At 48.2% G+C, this 23,468-nt stretch overlaps 1 protein-coding gene across 2 annotated transcripts in view; it reads right to left on the reverse strand.

Annotated features, from left to right (window-relative positions):
- LOC129820928 (E3 ubiquitin-protein ligase SH3RF3-like) overlaps positions 1 to 23,468 on the reverse strand; it is a 96,751-nt gene that overhangs the window by 5,668 nt on the left and 67,615 nt on the right. Inside the window, exons 2-8 of one of the 2 annotated variants that reach the window (XM_055878054.1) lie at positions 21,769 to 22,044; positions 20,964 to 21,059; positions 14,612 to 15,081; positions 13,728 to 13,898; positions 13,279 to 13,457; positions 7,669 to 8,003; positions 6,259 to 6,590 (exon numbers count right to left, since the gene is read on the reverse strand). In XM_055878054.1, the coding sequence (XP_055734029.1) occupies positions 6,259 to 6,590; positions 7,669 to 8,003; positions 13,279 to 13,457; positions 13,728 to 13,898; positions 14,612 to 15,081; positions 20,964 to 21,059; positions 21,769 to 22,044 (1,859 nt within the window). Of the gene's footprint in view, positions 1 to 6,258; positions 6,591 to 7,668; positions 8,004 to 13,278; positions 13,512 to 13,727; positions 13,899 to 14,611; positions 15,082 to 20,963; positions 21,060 to 21,768; positions 22,045 to 23,468 lie in introns of both variants that reach the window. The other variant, XM_055878053.1, reaches the window with a different exon arrangement.

Genomic DNA, 23,468 nt, shown 5'->3' on the forward strand with positions numbered 1-23,468 from the left:
TGTGTGTGTGTGTGTGTGTGTGTGTGTGTGTTAAGCGGCTGCTCTCAGAGAAAAAATACATGTCTGTGTAAACCAGAGGAGCTATAGCTCACAGTGACCGCTGAAGGACTGATAACCTACAGCTAGTATCAAACTCCAAGCTGTGAGTGTGTGTGTGTGTCTGTGTATCTGTGTGCGCGCTAGTGCTTGCACTTTCTTGCGCTTGCTTGCATGTGTGTGTGCTGGAGGGCACTATTATCTCTGACACACACTGATGGGGATAGGAGAAGAGTGATGATCAGAGGCTCATTTGTTTTTTGTGCTGCAGTGGCGTAGACTAGCGTATGTTTCAAGGTGTGTGTATGAGTGTGTAAACACAGTATATTTGTTGTAACACAGTATATATTGGTGTAACCCTAGATTGTAAACTGACATGGCTACAGGGTTTGTGTCTCTTTGTTAACAAGAACTTGTGCGCAATCTCTTATATGAGGGAAGTCTCGAAGTTCTGCTTGCCTGAGTTAGAACACCTCATGATAAACTGTCGACCACACTATTTAACAAAATAGTTTTCATCTATATTTTTCGTAGCTGTCTATTTACCACCACAAAGAAATGCTGGCACTAAAAGCACATTCAACGAACTGCAAACAAGAAAATTCTCACCCAGAGGCAGCTCCTAGTGGCCAGTGAATTTTAATGCAGAAAAACTGAAATCTGTTTAACCTAATTTCTATCAGCATGTCACCTGTGCAACTAGAGGCGAAAAAACTCGAGCTCACCTACTCCACACAAATACGCAATAAAAAGGTCCGCCTCGCCCTCCATTTGGCAAATCTGACCATAAGTCAATCCTCCTCATTCATGCTTACAAGCAAAAACTCAATAAGGAAGTACCAGTGACACGCTCAATACGGAAGTGGTCCTCAGGTGATAGAGCATGGTGCTTGTAGCGCCATGATATGGGGTTGATTCCCGGGATGACCCGTGAGTAAAATATATGCATGACTGTAAGTCGCTTTGGATAAAAGTGTCTGCTAAATGGCATATATTATTATTATATTAGATATTATAAGTAGTCCGATGACGCGGATGCTAAGCTACAGGACTGTTTCACTAGCACAGACTGGAATATGTTACGGGATTAATCCAATGGCATTGAGGAGTTTACTACCTCAGTCACTGGCTTCATAAATAAATTAATTGAGATTATAATGGCGCAAGAGGGGATGGCTGCCGTTTTACGGGCTCCTAATCAACTGTGCTATTTTGTATGTTTTTTTGGCATTGTTTGTAACTAATATTGTACATAATGTTGCTGCTACCGTCTCTTATGACCGAATATAACATCTGGACATCAGAACAGCGATTACTCACCTCAAACTGGACGAAGATTATTTCTTTAATGAGTCCGACACAAAGGTTAAACTGCTTTGTCAAGACAAGGCCCAAATCCCATCATCAGCGTGAAGAAAAGACGGAGAAAAAGGGGGAGGAGGGCAGGGTGCCTTGTATGAATTCGCCGACGAGTAGGTAAACCACCATTACCCTCTGTATTATTGGCCAGCGTACAAACATTGGAAAACTAACTGGACGATCTATGATTGAGACTATCCTACCAACGGGACATTCAAAACTCTAATATCTAATGTTTCACTGAGACTTGGCTGAACGACGACACGGATAATATAGAGTTGGCTAGCTTCTACGTGTTTCGGCAGGACAGAGCAAGCTACGTCTGGTAAGACGAGGGGCGGGGTTGTGTGTCTATTTGTCAATAACTGCTGGTGCGCGATGTCTAATATCAAAGAAGTCTTGAGGTATTGCTCGCCTGAAGTTGAATACCACATGATAAGCTGTAGACCACACTATCTACCAAGAGAGTTCTCATCTATATTATTCGTAGACGTCTATTTACCACCACAAACCGATGCTGGCACTAAGACCGAACTCAACGAGCTGTAAAAGGCCATTTGCAAACAAGAAAATGCTCATCCAGAAGAGGCGCTCCTAGTGGCCGAGGACTTTAATGCAGGCAAACTTCTACCAGCATGTCACATGTGACACCAGAGGGAAAAAACCTCTAGACCACCTTTACTCCACACACACAGAGATGTATACAAAGCTCTCCCTTGCCCTCCAATTGGCAAATATAACCAGAAGCCATGGATTACAGGCAACATCCGCACCGAGCTAGAGCTGCCGTTTTCAAGGAGAGGGACACTAATCCGGACACTTATAAGAAATCCTGCAATGTCCTCAAACAAACCATCAAACAGGCAAAGTGCCAATGCAGGACTAAGATTGAATCCTACTACACCGGCTCTGATGTTCGTTGGATGTGGCAGGGTTTATTACGGACTACAAAGGGAAACCCAGCTGCGAGCTTCCCAGTGACGCAAGCCCACCAGACAAGCTAAATGCCTTTTATGCTCGCTTCGAGGCAAGCAACACTGAAGCATGCATGAGAGCACCAGCTGTTCCGGACGACCGTGTGCTCACGCTCTCCATAGCTGATGTGAGCAAGAACTTTAAACAGGTCAACATTCACAAAGCCACAGGGCCAGAAGGATTCCCAGGACGTGTACTCAAAGCATGTGCGGACCACCTGGCAAGTGTCTTCACTGACATGTTCAACCTCTCCCTGGCCGAGTCTGTAATACCTACATGTTTAAAACAGATCACCATAGTCCCTGTGCCCAAGAAAGCGAAGGTAACCTGCCTAAATGATTACCGCCACGTAGAACTCACGTTGGTAGCCATGAAGTGCTATGAAGAGGCTGGTCATGGCTCACATCAACACCCTAGTGCCAGGAACCCTAGACCCACTCCAATTCGCTTACCATCCCAACAGATCCACAGATGACGCAATCGCAATCGTACTCCACACTGCCCTTTCACACCTGGACAAAAAGAACACCTATGTGAATAATGCTGTTCATTGACTACAGCTCAGCGATCAACACCATAGTGCCCACAAAGCTCATCACTAAGCTAAGGACCCTGGGACTAAACATCTGCCTCTGCAACTGGATCCTGGACTTCCTAACGGGCCATCAGGTGGTAAGGGTAGGCAACAACATATCTGCCACGCTGATCCTCAACACAGGGACCCTCAGGGGTGCGTGATTAGTCCCCTCCTGTACTCCCTGTTCACCCACAACTGCGTGGCCATGCACGACTCCAACACCATCATTAAGTTTGCTGACGACACCACAGTGGTAGGCCTGATCACCGACAACGATGAGACAGTCTATAGGGAGGAGGTCAGAGACCTGGCAGTGTGGTGACAGGACAACCACCTCTCTCTCAATGTGAGCAAGACAAAGGAGCTGATTGTGGACTACAGGAAAAGGAGAGTCGAACAGGCCCCCATTAACATAGATAGGGCTGTTGTGCAACAGGTCGAGAGCTTCAAGTTCCTCGATGTCCACACACAGTTGTGAAGAGGGCACGACAACGCCTCTTCCCCCTCAGGAGGCTGAAAACATTCATGGCCCTCAGATCCTCAAAATGTTCTACAGCTGCACCATTGGAGAGCATCTTGACTGGCTGCATCACCGCTTGGTATGGCAACTGTTTGGCATCAGACCGCAAGGCGCTACAGAGAGTAGTGAGTACGGCCCAGTACATCACTGGGGCCAAGCTCCCTGCCACCCAGGACCTCTACAGCAGGCGCTGTCAGAGGAAGGCCCTAAAAATTGTCAAAGACTCCAGCCACCCATCATAGACTGTTCGCTCTGCTACCGCACGGCAAGCGTTACCGATGCACCAAGTCTTGAACCAACAGGACCCTGAACAGCTTCTAGGGTGGCAGGTAGTCTAGCGGTTAAGAGCATTGGGCCAGTAACTGAAAGGTCGCTGGTTCAAATCCCCAAGACAACTAGGTGAGAAATCTGTCAATGTGCCCTTGAGCAAGGCCAGGGTCATCAATAATGGCTGATCCCTGGCTGCGACCCCACTCTCCGAGGGTGTCTCGGGAAAGTGGGATATGCAAAAAATGAATTTCCAATTCACATAATATATATAGTGCATTTGGAAAGTATTCAGACCCTTTCCACATTTTGTTACGTTACAACCTTATTCTAAAATTGATTAAATTCATTGTTTTCCTCATCAATCTACACACAATACCCCATAATGACAAAGTGAAAACAGACGGAAGCTACTCCTCAGTAAAAGGCACATGACAGCCCGCTTGGAGTTTGCCAAAAAGCACCTAAAGGACTCTCAGACCATGAGAAACAAGATTCTCTGGTCTGATGAAACCAAGATTGAACTCTTTGGCCTGAATGCCAAGTGTCATATCTGGAGGAAACCTGGAACCATCCCTACTGTCAAGCATGGTGGTGGCAGCATCATGCTGTGGGGATGTTTTTCAGAAGCAGGGACTGGGAGACAAGTCAGGATCCTTGATGAAAACCTGCTCCGGAGTGCTCAGGACCTCCGACTGAGTCGAAGGTTCACCTTCCAACAGGACAATGACCCTACGCACACAGCCAAGACAACGCAGGAGTGGCTTCGGGATAAGTCTCTGAATGTCCTTGAGTGGCCCAGCCAGAGCCTGGACTTGAACCCGATTGAACATCTCTGGAGAGACCTGAAAATAGCTGTGCAGTGACGCTCCCCATCCAACCTGACAGAGCTTGAGAGGATCTGCAAAGAAGAATGGGAGAAACTCCCCAAATACAGGTGTGCCAAGCTTGAAGTGTCATACCCAAGAAGACTTGAGGCTGTAATCGCTGCCAAAGGTTCTTCAACAAAGTACTGAGTAAAGGGTCTGAATATTTATGTAAATGTAATTTTTACTTTAAAAAAAATCAATTTGCAAACATTTCTAAAAACCTGTCTTTGCTTTGTCAACAATGTAATCCATTTTCGAATAAGTCTGTAACCTAACAAAAATGTGTACATTTGAAAACTTCCTGAATGCACTCAATAGTACATGTATAAATCGGACAAATATAAGCACCCAGCTAATTATTATAATTACCCCCAAGCTATACGACTGCTAAATACACTGAACAAAAATATAAACACAACATGTAAACACAACATAGCATGTAATGTTTGTGTTTTATGAGCTGAAATAAAAGATCCCAGAAATTTTCCACATGCACAAAAAGCTTATTTCTGTACAATTTTGTGCCCAAATTAGTTTATCACCCCAGATGCTGACTGGTTTTCTGATCTACTCCCTTACCTTTTTTCAAAAAAGGATCTGTGACCAACAGATGCAGATCTGTATACCCAGTCATGTGAAATCTGTAGATTAGAGCCTAATGAATTTATTTCAATTGACTGATTTCCTTATATGAACTGTAACTCAGTAACATTTTTGAAATTGCTACATGTTGCGTTTATATTGTTGTTCAGTATAGTTAATTAGATAAATAGTTAACCAATAGCTACCCAGAATATCTTCATTCACCCTTTTTGCACTAATCTCTTTTGACAAGTTATCGTTACTCATTGTGTATTTGTTCCTTGTGTTATTATTATAATATTTTTTTGCATTGTTGGGAAGGGCCCGTTAGTAAGCATTTCACTGTTAGTCTACACCTGTTGTTTACCAAGCATGTGAGAAATAAAATTAGATTAGATTTTTTGACAAACACACATACACACACTCTAACACGCGCACTCTACACACACACACACACATTGTAATGCTGTCGTATTGTGGATTTTATATTGTACATTTAACAGAGTAATAATGTAATAACGTCTTGTGTTATTTATGATGTATGGGGATCCTAATAAATACTACTCAATACTAAAATACGTATACCTCTCTCTGGACAGGGTGTGTGTATGAGAGTGTGTGTAACCACAATACTGTATATGTATACCTCTCTCTGGACAGGGTGTGTGTATGAGAGTGTGTGTAACCACAATACTGTATATGTATACCTCTCTCTGGACAGGGTGTGTGTATGAGAGTGTGTGTAACCACAATACTGTATATGTATACCTCTCTCTGGACAGGGTGTGTGTATGAGAGTGTGTGTAACCACAATACTGTATATGTATACCTCTCTCTGGACAGGGTGTGTGTATGAGAGTGTGTCTAACCACAATACTGTATAAGTATACCTCTCTCTGGACAGGGTGTGTGTATGAGAGTGTGTGTAACCACAATACTGTAAATGTATACCTCTCTCTGGACAGGGTGTGTGTATGAGAGTGTGTCTAACCACAATACTGTATATGTATACCTCTCTCTGGACAGGGAGTGTGTATGAGAGTGTGTCTAATCACAATACTGTATAAGTATACCTCTCTCTGGACAGGGGTTTGGGTTCAGGCCGGAGGGCCAGCAGTGCGTTTCCGGTGCGGGGCGTCGGGGGCGACCGGGGGAAGTTGAGGTCGAGGGATCCTGACTTCCTGTGCAGAGGCTCTAACCCCATGGCCCCCACCATCTCACTCTCAATTGGACAAGACCCGGCACGCCCCTGAGCTTCCATTGGACAGGAGCCAGAGCGGGTGTGATGTGGGAGGACGGCACCCGACAGGGGGAGGGTCGGGGGGGAGGATGGGGGAGAGCGCGATGACTTCTTCTTGGCCGCGGCTCCCGAGAGAAGCTTTAGCAGACCTCCTTTCTTCTCTTTCTGCAGACAGAGAGAACGAGACGGAGAAGAGAAGGGGATGATAAAATTATAAGTCTCTTCTTTTCACTCATCTACAGACTATCTGTTCTCCCCTGTCTGACAGTATCACTCCTGGTCTCAGAGACAGTTAACTGGTATCTATCTACCTGATGTAATAATGACACCTCCTGTTTGCCAGTACAGTATCTGAGATCTGAGTGTAGTTCTCTGACCCGCCACCAGAGAGCAGCACAGCACATATACAGAGCAGATAGATTAGTTTCGATGTATGTGAGGTGGAACTTACTGAGTGTGTGTGTGTGTGTGTGTGTGTGTGTAATCATGTGCCTGTGTGTGTGTTAGAGGTGATGGGTGAGCCAATTATCAGCGCATAATGAGTATGGAGGCGTCTGTGACGGCACAGCAGGACTCATAACACACACGCAAAGACGCGCGCACACACACCACAAATCTCAAACTCCCTGACACACACAGCTCAATCAGGCAGCAAACTCCAACGCATAATAAGCCAATGCATGTGGGAAATAAAATGGTTAGGAAAGATAGGAGGCTTAATGCTATGAGACTAAATCATACTATAGATGATCCATCACAGCTCATAGCCAAAGAATGTTTATCGTGGTCGTTCCCTAGTCTATTTGTCTTAGTCTCTGCCCAGTTTCAGATTAAATCTTATTGCCACAAACTGTCTCATCTTGTGTCTGTGAAGCCAGATAGGCTCCTCTCTCACAGACATCTCTACCATCCATCACTGTCACCGTGGACTCAGCTTTAATATACACATCAAGATGAAGACAAAAACACAGACAGCCCTGTTACACTGGTAGTCTGCCTGTTTGTTGTTGGAGGATTCTGCACCATGTCCAGGTGCAAGCAACTTCCCCCCCAACACCTTTTCCCCTAGCTATTCTTTTAATAATCCCTTTCTATATCCTGACTAAATAAAATTTGATTTGATTTGACTATGGCATCATGTTGAAATATTTTAAAGCAGTGTGATGTGGGAACCAGGAGAGCATGGAGCATGGAGAGAAAGAAGAGATGAGAGGACAGAAAAAGAGACAGCTAAATGACTCACCTTCTCTGGTTTTGGGGGGACTGCCCCCTGGGCGTTGCTGTGGGAGGGGCCAGGTGAGGGTGGCTGGAAGGGATTGGTTGATTCTCCATTGAGCAGGGCAGCACTGGCGTTGGGAGGGGTAAGGCATGAGAGGGGAGAGGAACGGGGAAGGAGAGGGGAGGAGAGGCAGGAGAGGGGGCGCGAGGCAGGGGAGGAGAGGGGGGAAGGGCCAGGGGACACCATGGACATTGGGCGAGCCGATTGGCCAGCGCAGCGCGAGGGGGAGGAGTTCTGACGTCGGAGAGGAGAGATGGCCGCTGTGGGACGCTCTGGGCTGCTGGCGGGCGGGCTGTGGACTGAACAAACACATTACACACTATAACACACTCTTATATAGTATTACACAGTATCTTACTGTTACTAGACACCACCTACATCCTGTTCTTGCTGTCATCAGAGCTGGCAGTTTGAACTCACATAGTCTACCTATGGCGATACTTTCTTTTGTAATGGATACCAGATGTGTTGATTTGTGTGAGTGAGAAAGAAAGAGAGAGAGAGAGGAGGTGGGGAGAGATTGAGTTCTGTGCTCTATTATTACGCCTCCACTAAACAACAGCAGTGATGTCACTGAGGAAGGAGTGTGTGTGTGTGTGTGTGTTATTCTGGGAAGCGATTCCACACTGTGCACTCATAAGGCTCCCAGGAGAAACTTTAAATACCATCATGTTCTCCGTGACGGAGAGAGGGAAGGAGGGAGAGAGGGAAGGAGGGAGAGAGAGGCCAGATATAAGAGAGATGGATAAAATGTACAGCACTAGAACCTGAATCATCTTTGTGTGTGTGTGAGTATCTTTGTGTGTATGTACAGTACCAGTCAAAAGTTTGGACGCACCTACTCATTCAATGGTTTTTCTTTATTTTTACTATTTTCTACATTGTAAAATAATAGTGAAGACTTCAAAACTATGAAATAACACACATGGAATCATGTAGTAACCAAAAATATTAAAAAGTTACTATATTTTATAATATATTTTATATTTGAGATTCTTTAAAGTAGCCAGTCTTTGCCTTGAGGACAGCTTTGCATACTCTTGGAATTCTCTCAACCAGCTTCACCTGGAATGCTTTTCCAGGTGAACAAATGATAGTCCCAAATGATAGTTTCACTAAGCACAAACCGGATGGGATGGCTTATCACTGCAGAATGCAATGGTAGCCATGCTGGTTAAGTGTGCCTTGAATTCTAAATAAATCACAGACAGTGTCACCAGCAAAGCACTCCCGCACCATCACACATTATCTTCCATGCTTCACAGTGGGAACCACACATGCGGAGATCATCTGTTCACTACTCTGCGTCTCACAAAGACACAGCGGTTGGAACCAAAAATCTTACATTTGGACTCATCAGATCAAAGGACAGATTTTGCCACATTCTGACCATAGTTCTTTTGTGTTTTCTTTGTTTTAGTGTTGGTCAGGACGTGAGCTGAGTGGGCATTCTATGTTGTGTGTCTAGTTTTCCTGTTTCTGTGTTTGGCCTGATATGGTTCCCAATCAGAGGCAGGTGTTAGTCGTTTGTCTCTGATTGGGAGCCATATTTAGGTAGCCTGTTTTGTGTTGGGTTTTGTGGGTGGTTGTTTTCTGTCTTTGTGCCTCTGCACCAGATAGGACTGTTTCGGTTTTCACGTTTTGTTGTTTATGTATTTTGTAGTGTTCAAGTTTATGGTCTTCATTAAACATGATGAACATTGGCTACGCTGTGCTTTGGTCCTCTCCTTTGTCCACAGAAGAAAACCGTTACAGAACCACCAACCAAAATAGGACCAAGCAGCGTGGTAACGGGCGAGGAGAGGCAGCGATGTCAGGAAAAATGGACTTGGGAGGACGAGTTGGACGGAAAAGGACCCTGGGCAGAGCCAGGGGAATATCGCCGCCCCAAGGCAGAGCTGGAGGCAGCGAAAGCAGAGAGGCGGCATTTTGAGGAGCTAGCTTGGCAGCCAAATCTGGATTATACAACCCTGGAGGAGATCGACAGGTGGTCGATCGATCCTGAGAGAGTGCCGGAGCCCGCCTAGGATTCGCTGGAGCAGTGCGAGGAGGGATACCGGCGAATGAGGTTAGCACGACGGCGCTGTAGAAAGCCCGAGAAGCAGCCCCAAAACTTTCTTGGGGGGGAGGGCACACGGGTAGTGTAGCTGGGTCAAGTAGGAGACTTGAGCCAGCTTCCCGTGCTTATCGTAAGGAGCAGAGGATGGAATCAGAGCGGTCTGCGAAATTGAGGTATGAGTCGGAGAATGTTGAGGAGTTATTGGACAGATTGGAGGAGAGTGAATGGAGGGGAGATAATGAGACATTCGAGGAGTTGTTGATAAAATTGGAGGAGAGTGAAGAGAGAGAGCTGTTGGTTTGGCATAGTATGCACGGTATTCGCCCTGAGGAGCGTGTTAGCTATGTGATGCCACATGTGTCAGTTCCTAGTGCTCATCCTAAGGCATGTGTTGAAGTTCCGGAGCAATTGATGCCGGCTAGACACACCAGGTCTCCAGAGTACCTTCACAACCCGGAATGTGCTGTTCCTGCTCCCCGCACTCGCCCAGAGGTGCGTGTTCCCAGCCCAGTACCACCAGTGCCAACACCACGCACCAGGCTTCCTGTGCGTCTCCAGAGCCCTGTACGTACTGTTCCTTCTCCCTGCACTCGCCCTGAGGTGCGTGCCCTCAGCCCGGTACCACCAGTGCCGGTACCACGCACCAGGCTTATAGTGTGCCGAGAGTCCAGTGTGCCCTGTTCCTGCTCCCTGCACTCGCCCAGTGGTGTGTGTTCCCAGCCCGGTACCACCAGTTCCGGCACCACGCACCAGGCCTACTGTGCGTCTCCAGAGCCCTGTACGCACTGTTCCTTCTCCCCGCACTCGCCCTGAGGTGCGTGCCCTCAGCCCGGTACCACCAGTGCCGGTACCACGCACCAGGCTTATAGTGCGCCTCGAGAGTCCAGTGTGCCCTGTTCCTGCTCCCCGCACTCGCCCAGTGGTGCGTGTCTCCAGTCCGGTACCACCAGTTCCGGCACCACGCACCAGGCCTACTGTGCGCTTCAGCAGGCCAGAGTCTGCCGTATGCCCAGCTCCGCTTGAGCTGCCCATCTGCCCAGCGCCACCTGCGCTGCCCGTCTGCCAAGTGCCATCTGAGCTGCCCGTCTGCCCAACGCCATCTAAGCTGCCCGTCTGCCCAGCGCTATCTGAGCTGCCCGTCTGCCCAGCGCCATCTGAGCTGCCCGTCAGTCAGGAGCCGCCCGCCAGTCAGGAGCTGCCAGAGCCGCCCGCCAGTCAGGAGCTGCCAGAGCAGCCCGCCAGTCAGGAGCTGCCAGAGCTACCCTCCAGTCATGAGCTGCCCTCCAGTCATGAGCTGCCCTCCAGTCATGAGCTGCCATTCAGTCCGGAGCTGCCATTCAGTCCGGAGCTGCCATTCAGTCCGGAGCTGCCATTCAGTCCGGAGCTGCCATTCAGTCCGGAGCTGCCATTCAGTCCGGAACTGCCATTCAGTCCTGAGCTGCCATTCAGTCCTGAGCTACCTCTCAGTCCTGAGCTACCTCTCAGTCCTGAGCTACCTCTCAGTCCTGAGCTACCTCTCAGTCCTGAGCTACCTCTCAGTCCTGAGCTACCTCTCGGTCCTGAGCTACCTCTCGGTCCTGAGCTACCTCTCGGTCCTGAGCTACCTCTCGGTCCTGAGCTACCTCTCGGTCCTGAGCTACCTCTCGGTCCTGAGCTACCTCTCGGTCCTGAGCTACCTCTCGGTCCTGAGCTACCCCTCGGTCATGAGCTACCCCTCGGTCATGAGCTACCCCTCGGTCATAAGCTACCGCTCGGTCATAAGCTACCCCTCGGTCATAAGCTACCCCTCGGTCATAAGCTACCCCTCGGTCATAAGCTACCCCTCGGTCATAAGCTACCCCTCGGTCATAAGCTACCCCTCGGTCATGAGCTACCCCTCGGTCATGAGCTACCCCTCGGTCATGAGCTACCCCTCGGTCATGAGCTACCCCTCAGTCATGAGCTACCTCTCAGTCATGAGCTACCTCTCAGTCATGAGCTACCTCTCAGTCATGAGCTACCTCTCAGTCATGAGCTGCCCCTCAGTCCGGAGCTGTCCCTCAGTCCGGAGCTGTCCCTCAGTCTGGAGGAGTTTCCTCAAGTCGTTTGTCTCTGATTGGGAGCCATATTTAGGTAGCCTGTTTTGTGTTGGGTTTTGTGGGTGGTTGTTTTCTGTCTTTGTGTCTCTGCACCAGATAGGACTGTTTCGGTTTTCACATTTTGTTGTTTATGTATTTTGTAGTGTTCAAGTTTATGGTCTTCATTAAACATGATGAACATTGGCTACGCTGCGCTTTGGTCCTCTCCTTCGTCCACAGAAGAAAACCGTTACAGATTTCCACCAGTTTAATGTCCATTGCTCGTGTTTCTTGGCCCAAGCAAGTCTCTTCTTCCTAATGGTGTCCAACAGTTGATGTTGAGATGGGTCTGTTACTTTAACTCTGTGAAGCATTTATTTGGGCTGCAATTTCTGAGGCTGGTAACTCTAATGAACTAATCCTCTGCAGCAGAGGTAACTCTTGGTCTTCCTTTCCTGTGGCGGTCCTCATGAGTGCTAGTTTCATCATAGAGCTTCATGTTTTTGCGACTGCACTTGAAGAAACTTTCAAAGTTCATTAAACTTTCCGGATTGACTAACCTTAATATCTTAAAGTAATGATGGACTGTCGTTTCTCTTTGCTTATTTGAGCTGTTCTTGCCATAATATGGACTTGGTCTTTTACCAAATAGGGCTGTCTATCAGGAATCAAGATAAGACCCAGATGCAGACACATCAAATTGACAATGGTTAAATATTCCAACAGGGACAGGCAATAGACAGGTCAAGGCAGGCAGGGGTCAGTAAATCAGAGGTGGGGCAACGGTACCGGACGGCAGGCAGGCTCAGGGTCAGGGGAAGGCAGAGTGGTCAGGAAGGCGGGCTGAGAGTCAGGACAGGCAAGGGTCAAAAACCAGGAGGGCGAGAAAAAGAGAGACTGGGAAAGCAGGAGCTGATAACAAAAACGTTGGTTGACCTGACAAACAAGACGAACTGGCAACGGATAAACAGAGAACACAGGTATAAATACACAGGGGATAATGGGGAACATGGGTGACACCTGGAGGGGGGTGGAGACAGTCACAAAGACAGAAGATAGTGTCACAGATCAGCGTGTGACACTATCTTCTGCATACCACCACTACCTTGTCACAACACAACTGATTGGCTGAAACGCATTAAGAAGGAAAGAAATTCCACAAATTAACTTTTAACAATGCACACCTGTTAATTGAAATGCATTTCAGGTGACTACCTCATGAAGCTGGTTGAGAGAATGCCAAGGGTGGCTCCTTTGAAGAATATCAAATATCAAATATATTTTGATTTGATTTTGATTTTAACAGTTTTTTGTTTACTACACAATTCCATATGTGTTATTTCATAGTTTTGAAGTCTTCACTATTATTCTACAACATAGAAAATAGTAAAAATAAAGAAAAACCCTTGAATGAGTATGTGTGTTCAATCTTTTGACTGGTACTGTATGTGCGTGTACCCAGTTGCATGGCAGAGCGGGCCTGGTTAACTGTTTGTTGTCCAGAGCGAAGGCAGTTCTTCAGCTGAGCAGCGGCAGACTGGGGGGAGGAAGGTGAGGCTGCCTTACTCCCCTGTCCCGCCCCTCCCACCTGCCCTGAGAGACAGGAGTTCCGCGAACCACCCACCGCAAACGGAGCTCTGCAGTGAGAGAGCGAGAGAGAGAGAGCGAGAGAGAGAGAGGGAGAGGGGAGCCTGAATGGTTCCAGTGAGTCCTGTAAGAATAGTGACCATGATACCATTGACATCAGCTCTAGGATACTATCATCACCATAGCTGCTTATCGACTGCCTGTCACACAGAGCTATGCGTTTTAAAGGGTGTGTGAGAGATAGTGTGTGTGAAAGGAGAAAGAGAGAGAGTATTTTTCTGAGAAAAGAGAGAGAGAAAGTGTGTGCGTGCGTGTCTCACCTGGACACGGGTGTGACGTAGTTTCCAGGGAAGACACCTGAAGCCGCGGTGCGTAGAGAGGTTCCTTTAAACCACCCGTCCTGACACTTCTCTGTGACGCGGTACATCTCTCCTTTCCTCAGCTCCAACTCATCTGCCTTCTGGGGCTTATACGCATACAGGGCCAGGTAGCTGGGATACACAGATCATTCATGATAACAGGATGAAATAATTAGTGGTATTCTTTTCAAATGGTCAAACAAATATGTAATACTCCCACATAAAAAGAGGTTACGTACAATTGTCTCATGAACTCAAATCCAAATGGCTGGAGTAAAGAAAAATGTTGACTTCACTGTCCAAATACTGTTGGAGGGTACTGTATGGCTGAATATATGTCTGATATATGAATGTATAGGTCTGAATATATGTCTGAAGAATAATAGGAGGGAAGAGTAAACAAGGTCTCCATACACTGCCTCTGGGTTACTATGGTAACTGGGGGACGTTTTCCCCATAGCAACAGGGCTGGTTGCCAGGTCGGAGATGGAAGTGTCTGACCTCATCAGCGGGACAACCTGCTCTGGATACTGTGTGTGTGTGTGTGTGTGTGTGTGTGTGTGTGTGTGTGTGTGTGTGTGTGTGTGTGTGTGTGTGTGTGTGTGTGTGTGTGTGTGTGTGTGTGTGTGTGTGTGTGTGTGTGTGTGTGTGTATGTGTGTTGCCTGCGCCCAGGGAAATATGTAATTAGGTACGACAGCATCTCTATATTCATCTCAGTTTCCGTATCACCATTTAGATAGGACAGCAGCTCAGAGAAAACAGCAAACATTGTCTATAGATTTACCAGTTAGTGAACCATGCCTGTGTGATGAGTAAACTGTACGTTTCTTGAGTGTGTACTTACATGTTGAGTGGTAGTTGGACCTTGGCTTGAGCCAGCAGTTCTGAGGTGACTGAAGCCACTCTGGGAGGAACCAGAACTCCTACTGAGGAGGGAGAGGGACCAGGGGGAGAGTCCTGTATCCGTGCAGCAGCCCTGGGGTCAGAGGAGCTGATGAGGACAGGGTGGGAGATCTCCATACTGTGTCTGTTGTTGAGCTGTGCTGTCCGCTGCGTCACACTCAGAGCTGTGAAGGAGTGGCGCTTCTTAGCATTCTTCTTCCCCTCTCCTCCTCTCCTCTCCTCTCCTCCTCTCCTCTCCTCCCCTCGCCTCTGGAGGGCGCCATTGCTGCTTCCTGGAGAGGATGGCTTAGGGGAGGGACCAGAGGAGCAGGGACCCAATGGGAGGCCGGGGGGTGGGTCAGAGCTAGGGCCAGGGACGGGATTGGGTGTCGGCTTGTCAATCTCCATCAACTGTTTGGCTGTTTCATTTAGCTAGAGTGAGGAGGAGAGGAGAAGAGAGGAGAGAGGAGGAGAGGAGGAGAGAGGAGGAGAAGAGAGGAGAGGAGGAGAGGAGTGAAGAGGAGAAGAGAAGAGAGAGAGGAGGAGAGGAGGAGAGGAGAAGAGAGGAGAGGAGAAGGGAGGAGAGAGGAGGAGAGGAGAAGAGAGGAGGAGAGGAGAGAGGAGAAGAGGATCTCAGATCTCCTGGCTCTCAGAGCCCGCCTGCTCTTGTTGGCAGAACTTCAAACCAGCCGCAAAGGATCACACACACACAAAGACACACACACACAAAGACACACACACACACACACAACCACACGCCGCACCCTTAGGAGTATCTATGTACTCAGTGAAAGAGGAGGAGGAGAGAACAACGTTTGTAATGCAGCTCATATCTGAGAGGATGATAGTAGATCTTGTATTCTGTTCCTGCTAGTCAGATAATATACACACTGAATCTGCCCAGCAACAATACTACTCACTCTACCTCACAGACAGATGCTCAGTCTCACAGTCACAGGTCCTCTCAGTTCACACTCACACACACACACACACACACACACACACACACACACACACACACACACACACACACACACACACACACACACACACACACACACACACACACACACACACACACACACACACACACACACACACACACACACACAAAGACATGTTTGTTTTACTATCCTTGTGGGGATCAAACAACTTAATCCCATTCAATCCAATTTTCCTGACACCTAACTCTAACCTTAACCCCAAAGCCCTGACCCTAAACCTAACCCTAACTCCTAAACCTAATTGTAACCCTAAACCTAATTGTAACCCTAAACCTAACCCTAAAATAGCCTTTTTCCTTGTGGGGACCGGTAAAATGTCCCCTCCTGTCCAAATGTTCCTTGTTTTACTATCCTTATGAGGACTTCTGGTCCCCACAAGGATAGTAAAACCAAAAACACACACACATACACCCACAAATATACACACACCACAAAGTTCAATGTCAATGTGACATCATACCATTATCAAATTAAATTGTATTTGTCACATGCGCTGAACAGGTGTAGACCTTACAGTAAATGCTTACTCACAAGCCCTTAACCAACAATGCAGTTTTAAGAATATACCTAAAAAAAAGAAAGAGATAAGAATGACAAATAATTAAAGAGCAGCAGTAGATAACAATAGCGGGGCTATATAGAGGGGGTACTGGTACAGAGTCAATGTGTCACTGTGCGGGGCACCGGTGTCTAGGTAATTGAGGTAACGGGGGGGGGGGGGGGGGGGGGGCAATGCAAAAAGTCTGGGTAGTCATTTGATTAGCTGTTCAGGAGTCTTATGGCTTGGGTGTAGAAGATATTTTGGAGCCTCTTGGACCTAGACTTGGTGCTCCGGTACCGCTTGCCATGCAGTAGCAGGGAGAACAGTCTATAACTAGGGTGGTTGGAGTCTTTGACCATTTTTAGGACCTTCCTCAGACACCGCCTGGTATAGAGGTCCTGGATGGCGGGAAGCTTGACACAGGTGATGTACTGGGCCGTACGCATTACGCTCTGTGGTGACTTGCGGTCGGAGGCCGAGCAGTTGCCATACCAGGCAGTGATGCAACCCGTCAGGATGCTCTCGATGGTGCAGCTGTAAAATCTTTTGAGGATCTGAGGACCAATGCCAAATCTTTTCAGTCTACTGAGGGGGAATAGGTCATGTTGTGCCCTCTTCACGACTGTCTTGGTGTGCTTGGACCATGTTACTTTGTTGGTGGTGTGGACGCCAAGGAACTTGAAGCTCTCAACCTGCTCCACTACAGCCCCGTCGATGAATGGGGGCGTGCTCGGTCCTCCTTTTCCTGTAGTACACAAATCAACTCCTTCGTCTTGATCACGTTGAGGGAGAGGTTGTTGTCCTTGCATCACACGGTCAGGTCTCTGACCTCCTCCCTATAGGCTGTCTCATCGTTGTCGGTGATCAGGCCTACCATTGTTGTGTCATCAGCAAACTTAATGATGGTGTTGGAGTCGTGCCTGGCCGTGCAGTCATGAGTGAACAGGGAGTACAGGAGGGGACTGAACACGAACCCCTGAGGGGACCCCGTGTTCAGGATCAGCGTGGCGGATGTGTTGTTACCTACCCTTACCACCTGGGGGCGGCCAATCAGGAAGTCCAGGATCCAGTTGCAGAGGGAGATGGTTAGTCCCAGGGTCCTTAGCTTAGTGATGAGCTTTGAGGGCACTATGGTGTTGAACGCTGAATAGCGTCAATGAAGAGCATTCTCACATAGGTGTTCCTTTTGTCCAGGTGTGAAAGGGCAGTGTGGAGTGCAATAGAGATTGCATCATCTGTGGATCTGTTGGTGCAGTATGCAAATTGGAGTGGGTCTAAGGTTTCTGGGATAATGGTGTTGACGTGAGCCATGACCAGCCTTTCAAAGCATTTCATGGTTGCAGACGTGAGTGCTACGGGTCGGTAGTCATTTAGGCAGGTTACCTTAGTGTTCTTGGTTACAGGGACTATGGTGGTCTGCTTGAAACATGTTGGTATTACAGACTCAGACAGGGAGAGGTTGAAAATGTCAGTGAAGACACTTGCTATTTGGTCAGCGCATGCTCAGAGTACACGTTCTGGTAATCCGTCTGGCCCTGTGGCCTGAATGTTTACCTGTTTGAAGGTCTTACATCTGCTGCGGAGAGCGTGATCACATAGTCGTTCGGAACAGCTGATGCTCTTATGCATGTTTCAGTTTTATTTGCCTCAAAGCGAGTATAGAAGTTATTTAGCTCGTCTGGTAGGCTCGTGTCACTGGGTAGCTCTCGGCTGTGCTTCCCTTTGTAGTCTGTAATAGTTTGCAAGCCCTGCCACATCCAACGAGCGTCGGAGTCGGTGTAGTACAATTCGATCTTAGTCCTGTATTGACACTTTGTCTGTTTGATAGTTCGTCGGAGGGCATAGCGGGATTTCTTATAAGCTTCCGGGTTAGAGTCCCACTCCTTGAAAGCGGCAGCTCTACCCTTTAGCTCAGTGCGAATGTTGCCAGTAATCCATGGCTTCTGGTTGGGGTATGTACGTACAGTCACTGTGGGGATGACGTCCTCGATGCACTTATTGATAAAGCCAGTGACTGATGGGGTGTACTCCTCAATACCATCGGAAGAATCACGGAACATATTCCAGTCTGTGCTAGCAAAGCAGTCCTGTAGTTTAGCATCACTGGTGCTTCCTGCTTTAATTTTTGCTTGTAAGCAGGAATCAGGAGGATAGAATTATGGTCAAATTTGCCAAATGGAGGGCGAGGGAGAACTTTGTCCGCGTCTCTGTGTGTGGAGTAAAGGTGGTCTCTGGATGAGCGTTTTCCTGTTTGCTTATGGCGATATACAGCTCATTGAGTGCAGTTTTGGTGCCAGCATCGGTCTGTGGTGGTATGTAGACAGCTTCAAAAATTACAGATGACAACTCTCTAGGTAGATAGAGTATCTCATGATAAGCTGTAGACCACACTATCTCAGACGAGCAAAACATTGAGACTTCCTTAGATATTGTGCATCAGCTGTTGTGGTACTTTCAGCACATCCCATTTATTTTCCAGCAATTGAACATTAGCTAGCAGGGCGGAAGTCAAGGGCAGATTAGCCACTCATCGTCTGATCCTCGCAAGGCACCCTTATCTTTTCCCACGAAATCTCAGTTTCCTTCTCCAGTGAATCACAGGGATCTGGGCCTGGTTGGGTGTCTGTAGTAGTATATCCCTCCCGTCCGACTCATTGAAGTAGAATTCTTCATCCAGTTTGAGGTGAGCAATCGCAGTTCTGATGTCCAGAAGCTCTTTTCGGTCATAAGAGACGGTAGCAGCAACATTATCTACAAATCAAGTTACGAACAACGCGAAAAAACAAACAAAATAGCATGGTTGGTTAAAACCTCTTAAGGATCGGACCCTTTTTTTTCAGTTTTCGCATAAAATGACACACCCAAATCTAACTGCCTGTAGCTCAGGCCCTGAAGGAAGGATATGCATTTTCTTGGTGCCATTTGAAAGGAAACACTGAGGTTTGTGGAAATGTGAAAGGAATGTAGGAGAATATAACACATTAGATCTGGTAAAAGATAATACAAAGAAAAAAACTACCGTTTTTTTGGTTGTTGTTGTACCATCATCTTTGAAATGCAAGAGAAAGGCCATAATGTATTATTCCAGCCCAGGTGCAAGTTAGATATTGGCCACTAGATGGCAGCAGTGTATGTGCAAAGTTTTAGACTGATCCAATGAACCATTGCATTTCTGTTCAACATTTTTTATCAAGACTGCCCAAATGTGCCTAATTTGTTTATTAATAACTTTTCATGTTCAAAACTGTGCACTCTCCTCAAACAATAGCATGGTATTCTTTCATTGTAATAGCTACTGTAAATTGTAGAGTGCAGTTAGATTAACAAGAATTTAAGCTTTCTGCCAATATCAGATATGTCCTGGGAAATGTTCTTGTTACTTACAACCTCATGCTAATCGCATTAGCCTACGCTAGCTCAACCGTCCCGCAGGGGACCCACCAATCCTGAAGAAGTTCGAAGAGCCGATAAGACGGCAGCCCTCCCCTCCGGCGCCATCATATTTTTCACCATGTTGAACTCAGGGGAGGCCACTGCTACATTCATTTACATCAATATCACCTGCGCTGTTTCCCTGTGTGTGTGTGTGTGTGTGTGTGTGTGTGTGTGTGTGTGTGTGTGTGTGTGTGTGTGTGTGTGTGTGTGTGTGTGTGTGTGTGTGTGTGTGTGTGTGTGTGTGTGTGTGTGTGTGTGTGTGTGTGTGTGTGTGTGTGTGTGTGTGTGTGTGTGTGTGTGTGTGTGTGTGTGTGTGTGTGTGTGCGCGTGCGTGCGTGTGTGTATAGACTGTAGGAGTGAATCTGTCTCAGTGTGTGACATGTCAGTTTTCCATATTAATAGATATGCTAATCAGAGCCAGACCATATGGAAATGAGCCTGATAGATTGATCCTGCACTGACGGCATCACACTCAGGGGACCAATAGACACACACACTCTCTTTCTGAAGGTCAGCTACACACAGACAGACAGTGAATAACTTCATCCAAATATGATGTTTTGCCTCTCGCCATTTCATGCATACTTTCCCACAGTATACACAAAACACCTGAATGTGTCCCTTATCACTGTCTTTACATGTGTGTGTGTGTCTGTGTTCGTTCTTCCCTGAGGCAGACCCATCCTCCACCCTGTGCTTTTTTGCTTTCTGCGGTCATATTTCATTTGAGTAGTGCTATGCTCACTGTGTGTGTGTGTATGCGTGTGCGTGCGTGCGTGCGTGTGTGTGTGAGGTGCAGTAAGGACTCTAGGTGAGTCTGACACTACAGCTGATGAGCTGATATCTGCACTGCGAAAAGGGTAAGCGAGACACACACACACACTGTGGCAAGTGTGTCTTCTCCACCCACACCTAAGTCAAACTGCAGTGTGTCTTCTCCACCCACACCCACTCCTAAGTCAAACTGCAGTGTGATTAAAGGGGTGTGAAGGGTTAATGGCGCAGAGCCACACCACCAGAGAAGAGGAGACAGGAGGATAGCACAGCAGAGGAGAAGAGAGCGCTCCCTCCTCCTTTCCCTCAATGCTCCACTCCAGCTGGGACACCCTAATTATGCCCCCCCAAACCACCTCGTGCAGAGATAACCACACACACACACACACACACTCCATGCCGTGTCAAAGTGATGGAAGACCCTTAATTATTGATGTATCTCTATCTAATAAGACCCCCTGTGTGTGTGTGTGTGTGTGTGTGTGTGTGTGTGTGTGTGTGTGTGTGTGTGTGTGTGTGTGTGTGTGTGTGTGTGTGTGTGTGTGTGTGTGTGTTGTTACCTCTACGTAGAGGATGGGGAAGATCCCGATCTTATCTCCCAGCATGCCCTCTGCCCAGTTGTCATCCACTCGTCTGATCACTGTCAGAACCTCATCCTATTAAACAGACAGAAAGTTTTTTAAGGACAACAGGAATTCTATTAATCTCTCCCTCTCTCTCTCTCTCATTTCTAATGAATTTCAGCCCATCCTTCCATTCAGACATTTAGCTAGGGAACTGCAGCTGTGATTCTGTGTGTGTCTGTGTGTGTGAAAAGAACCGTGTGTCTGTGTCTCTCTGTCCTTTGACTTGGCCCACTTTCCCCAGATCCATCCTGAGAGAGTGTGTGAACCCAGACCAGGTGCTGCTGAGGAGCACACACACACACACACACACACACACACACACACACACACACACACACACACACACACACACACGCAGAATGATAGAGAGAACAAGAGATGCTGCATTCTCCAGTGTCCTTAGCTAGATGAGTGTGTGTAACAGCATGAACAAATTATGAGCTTTAAAGAGGAGAGGAGCGGAGGGAATACAAATCACTGTTTATCACAAACACTGTGCTGGGGAAAGAGGGGAGAGAGAGAAAGCGAGAGGGTCTCTGCTCTCTCTCTTCCTCTCTCTTCCTCCCTCTCTCCCACACACGAGGAGAATAACTATATTCAGATAGAGGTAGAAAGACAGACAGAGGAGAAGGTAGAGTGAGTAGATAAACACAAACCATTCAGTGGGGTATCGTAGATGCACACACAGTGGATTACAGCGACTTAGCGTGTGTGTGTGCATGCATGTGTGTGTGTGTACCTTCGAGAATGCCAGGCAGTCTTTGTCCTGGTCTTTGTCTTTGACCTCAAAGTCATACAGGGCCTTTCCTGTTGGTGGAGTTTGGCTCAGCGGCCGTAACAACACGATGTAACTAGCTGGAAGGAAACCGTGACAACCGTTCAGCTCCCCGTGGTACCAGTTGTCGTCGACTTTACGTCGCAGGATGATGATGTCACCTTTAGCGAACTGCAGGTCTCCGGGTTCCTTCCCCTCGTAGGAGTAGAGAGCCTTCCCACAGGGCAGGGCCGGAACACTCTGGAGGAGAGAGGAGAGATACGTTAGACCTTCCCACAGGGCAGGGCCGGAACACTCTGGAGGAGAGAGGAGAGATACGTTAGACCTTCCCACAGGGCAGGGCCGGAACACTCTGGAGGAGAGAGGAGAGATACGTTAGACCTTCCCACAGGGCAGGGCCGGGACACTCTGGAGGAGAAAGGAGAGATACGTTAGACCTTCCCACAGGGCAGGGCCGGGACACTCTGGAGGAGAGAGAAGAGATACGTTAGACCTTCCCACAGGGCAGGGACGGGACACTCTGGAGGAGAGAGGAGAGAGACGTTAGACCTTCCCACAGGGCAGGGCCGGGACACTCTGGAGGAGAAAGGAGAGAGACGTTAGAACTTCCCACAGGGCAGGGCCGGGACACTCTGGAGGAGAGAAGAGAGATACGTTAGACCTTCCCACAGGGCAGGGCCGGGACACTCTGGAGGAGAGAGGAGAGATACGTTAGACCTTCCCACAGGGCAGGGCCGGGACACTCTGGAGGAGAGGAGAGATACGTTAGACCTTCCCACAGGGCAGGGCCGGGACACTCTGGAGGAGAGAGGAGAGAGACGTTAGACCTACCCACAGGGCAGGGCCGGGACACTCTGGAGGAGAGAGGAGAGAGACGTTAGACCTTCCCACAGGGCAGGGCCGGGACACTCTGGAGGAGAGAGAAGAGATACGTTAGACCTTCCCACAGGGCAGGGCCGGGGACACTCTGGAGGAGAGAGGAGAGAGACGTTAGACCTACCCACAGGGCAGGGCCGGGACACTCTGGAGGAGAGAGGAGAGATACGTTAGACCGTCCCACAAGGCAGGACCGGGACACTGGAGGAGAGAGGAGAGAGACGTTAGACCTTCCCACAGGGCAGGGCCAGAACAATCTGGAGGAGAGAGGAGAGAGACGTTAGACCTTCCCACAGGGCAGGGCCGGAACACTCTGGAGGAGAGAGGAGAGATACGTTAGACCTTCCCGCAGGGCCGGGACACTCTGGAGGAGAGAGGAGAGAGACGTTAGACCTTCCCACAGGGCAGGGCCGGTACACTCTGGAGGAGAGAGGAGAGATACGTTAGACCTTCCCACAGGGCAGGGCCAGAACAATCTGGAGGAGAGAGGAGAGAGACGTTAGACCTTCCCACAGGGCAGGGCCGGAACACTCTGGAGGAGAGAGGAGAGATACGTTAGACCGTCCCACAGGACAGGGCAGGGCCGGGAGAGGAGAGAGAGAGACAGGTTAGATCAAGAAACGCTTAAGGAAGTTAGACCCTGTTCTCAGTGCCTATGTCAACAACATAATTCCAAATCGGCCTGTCCACACTGGGAAGAACCAATACTGTCAGTCTCTTGGCAGATTTAGGTTCTGTTGTTGTTGATGTAAGTAAGCAGGAAGTCACCCTGCTGTATGTTCATGGCA

Source organism: Salvelinus fontinalis, chromosome 23 (assembly GCF_029448725.1).
Source record: "Salvelinus fontinalis isolate EN_2023a chromosome 23, ASM2944872v1, whole genome shotgun sequence".
Lineage (NCBI taxonomy): Eukaryota > Metazoa > Chordata > Actinopteri > Salmoniformes > Salmonidae > Salvelinus > Salvelinus fontinalis.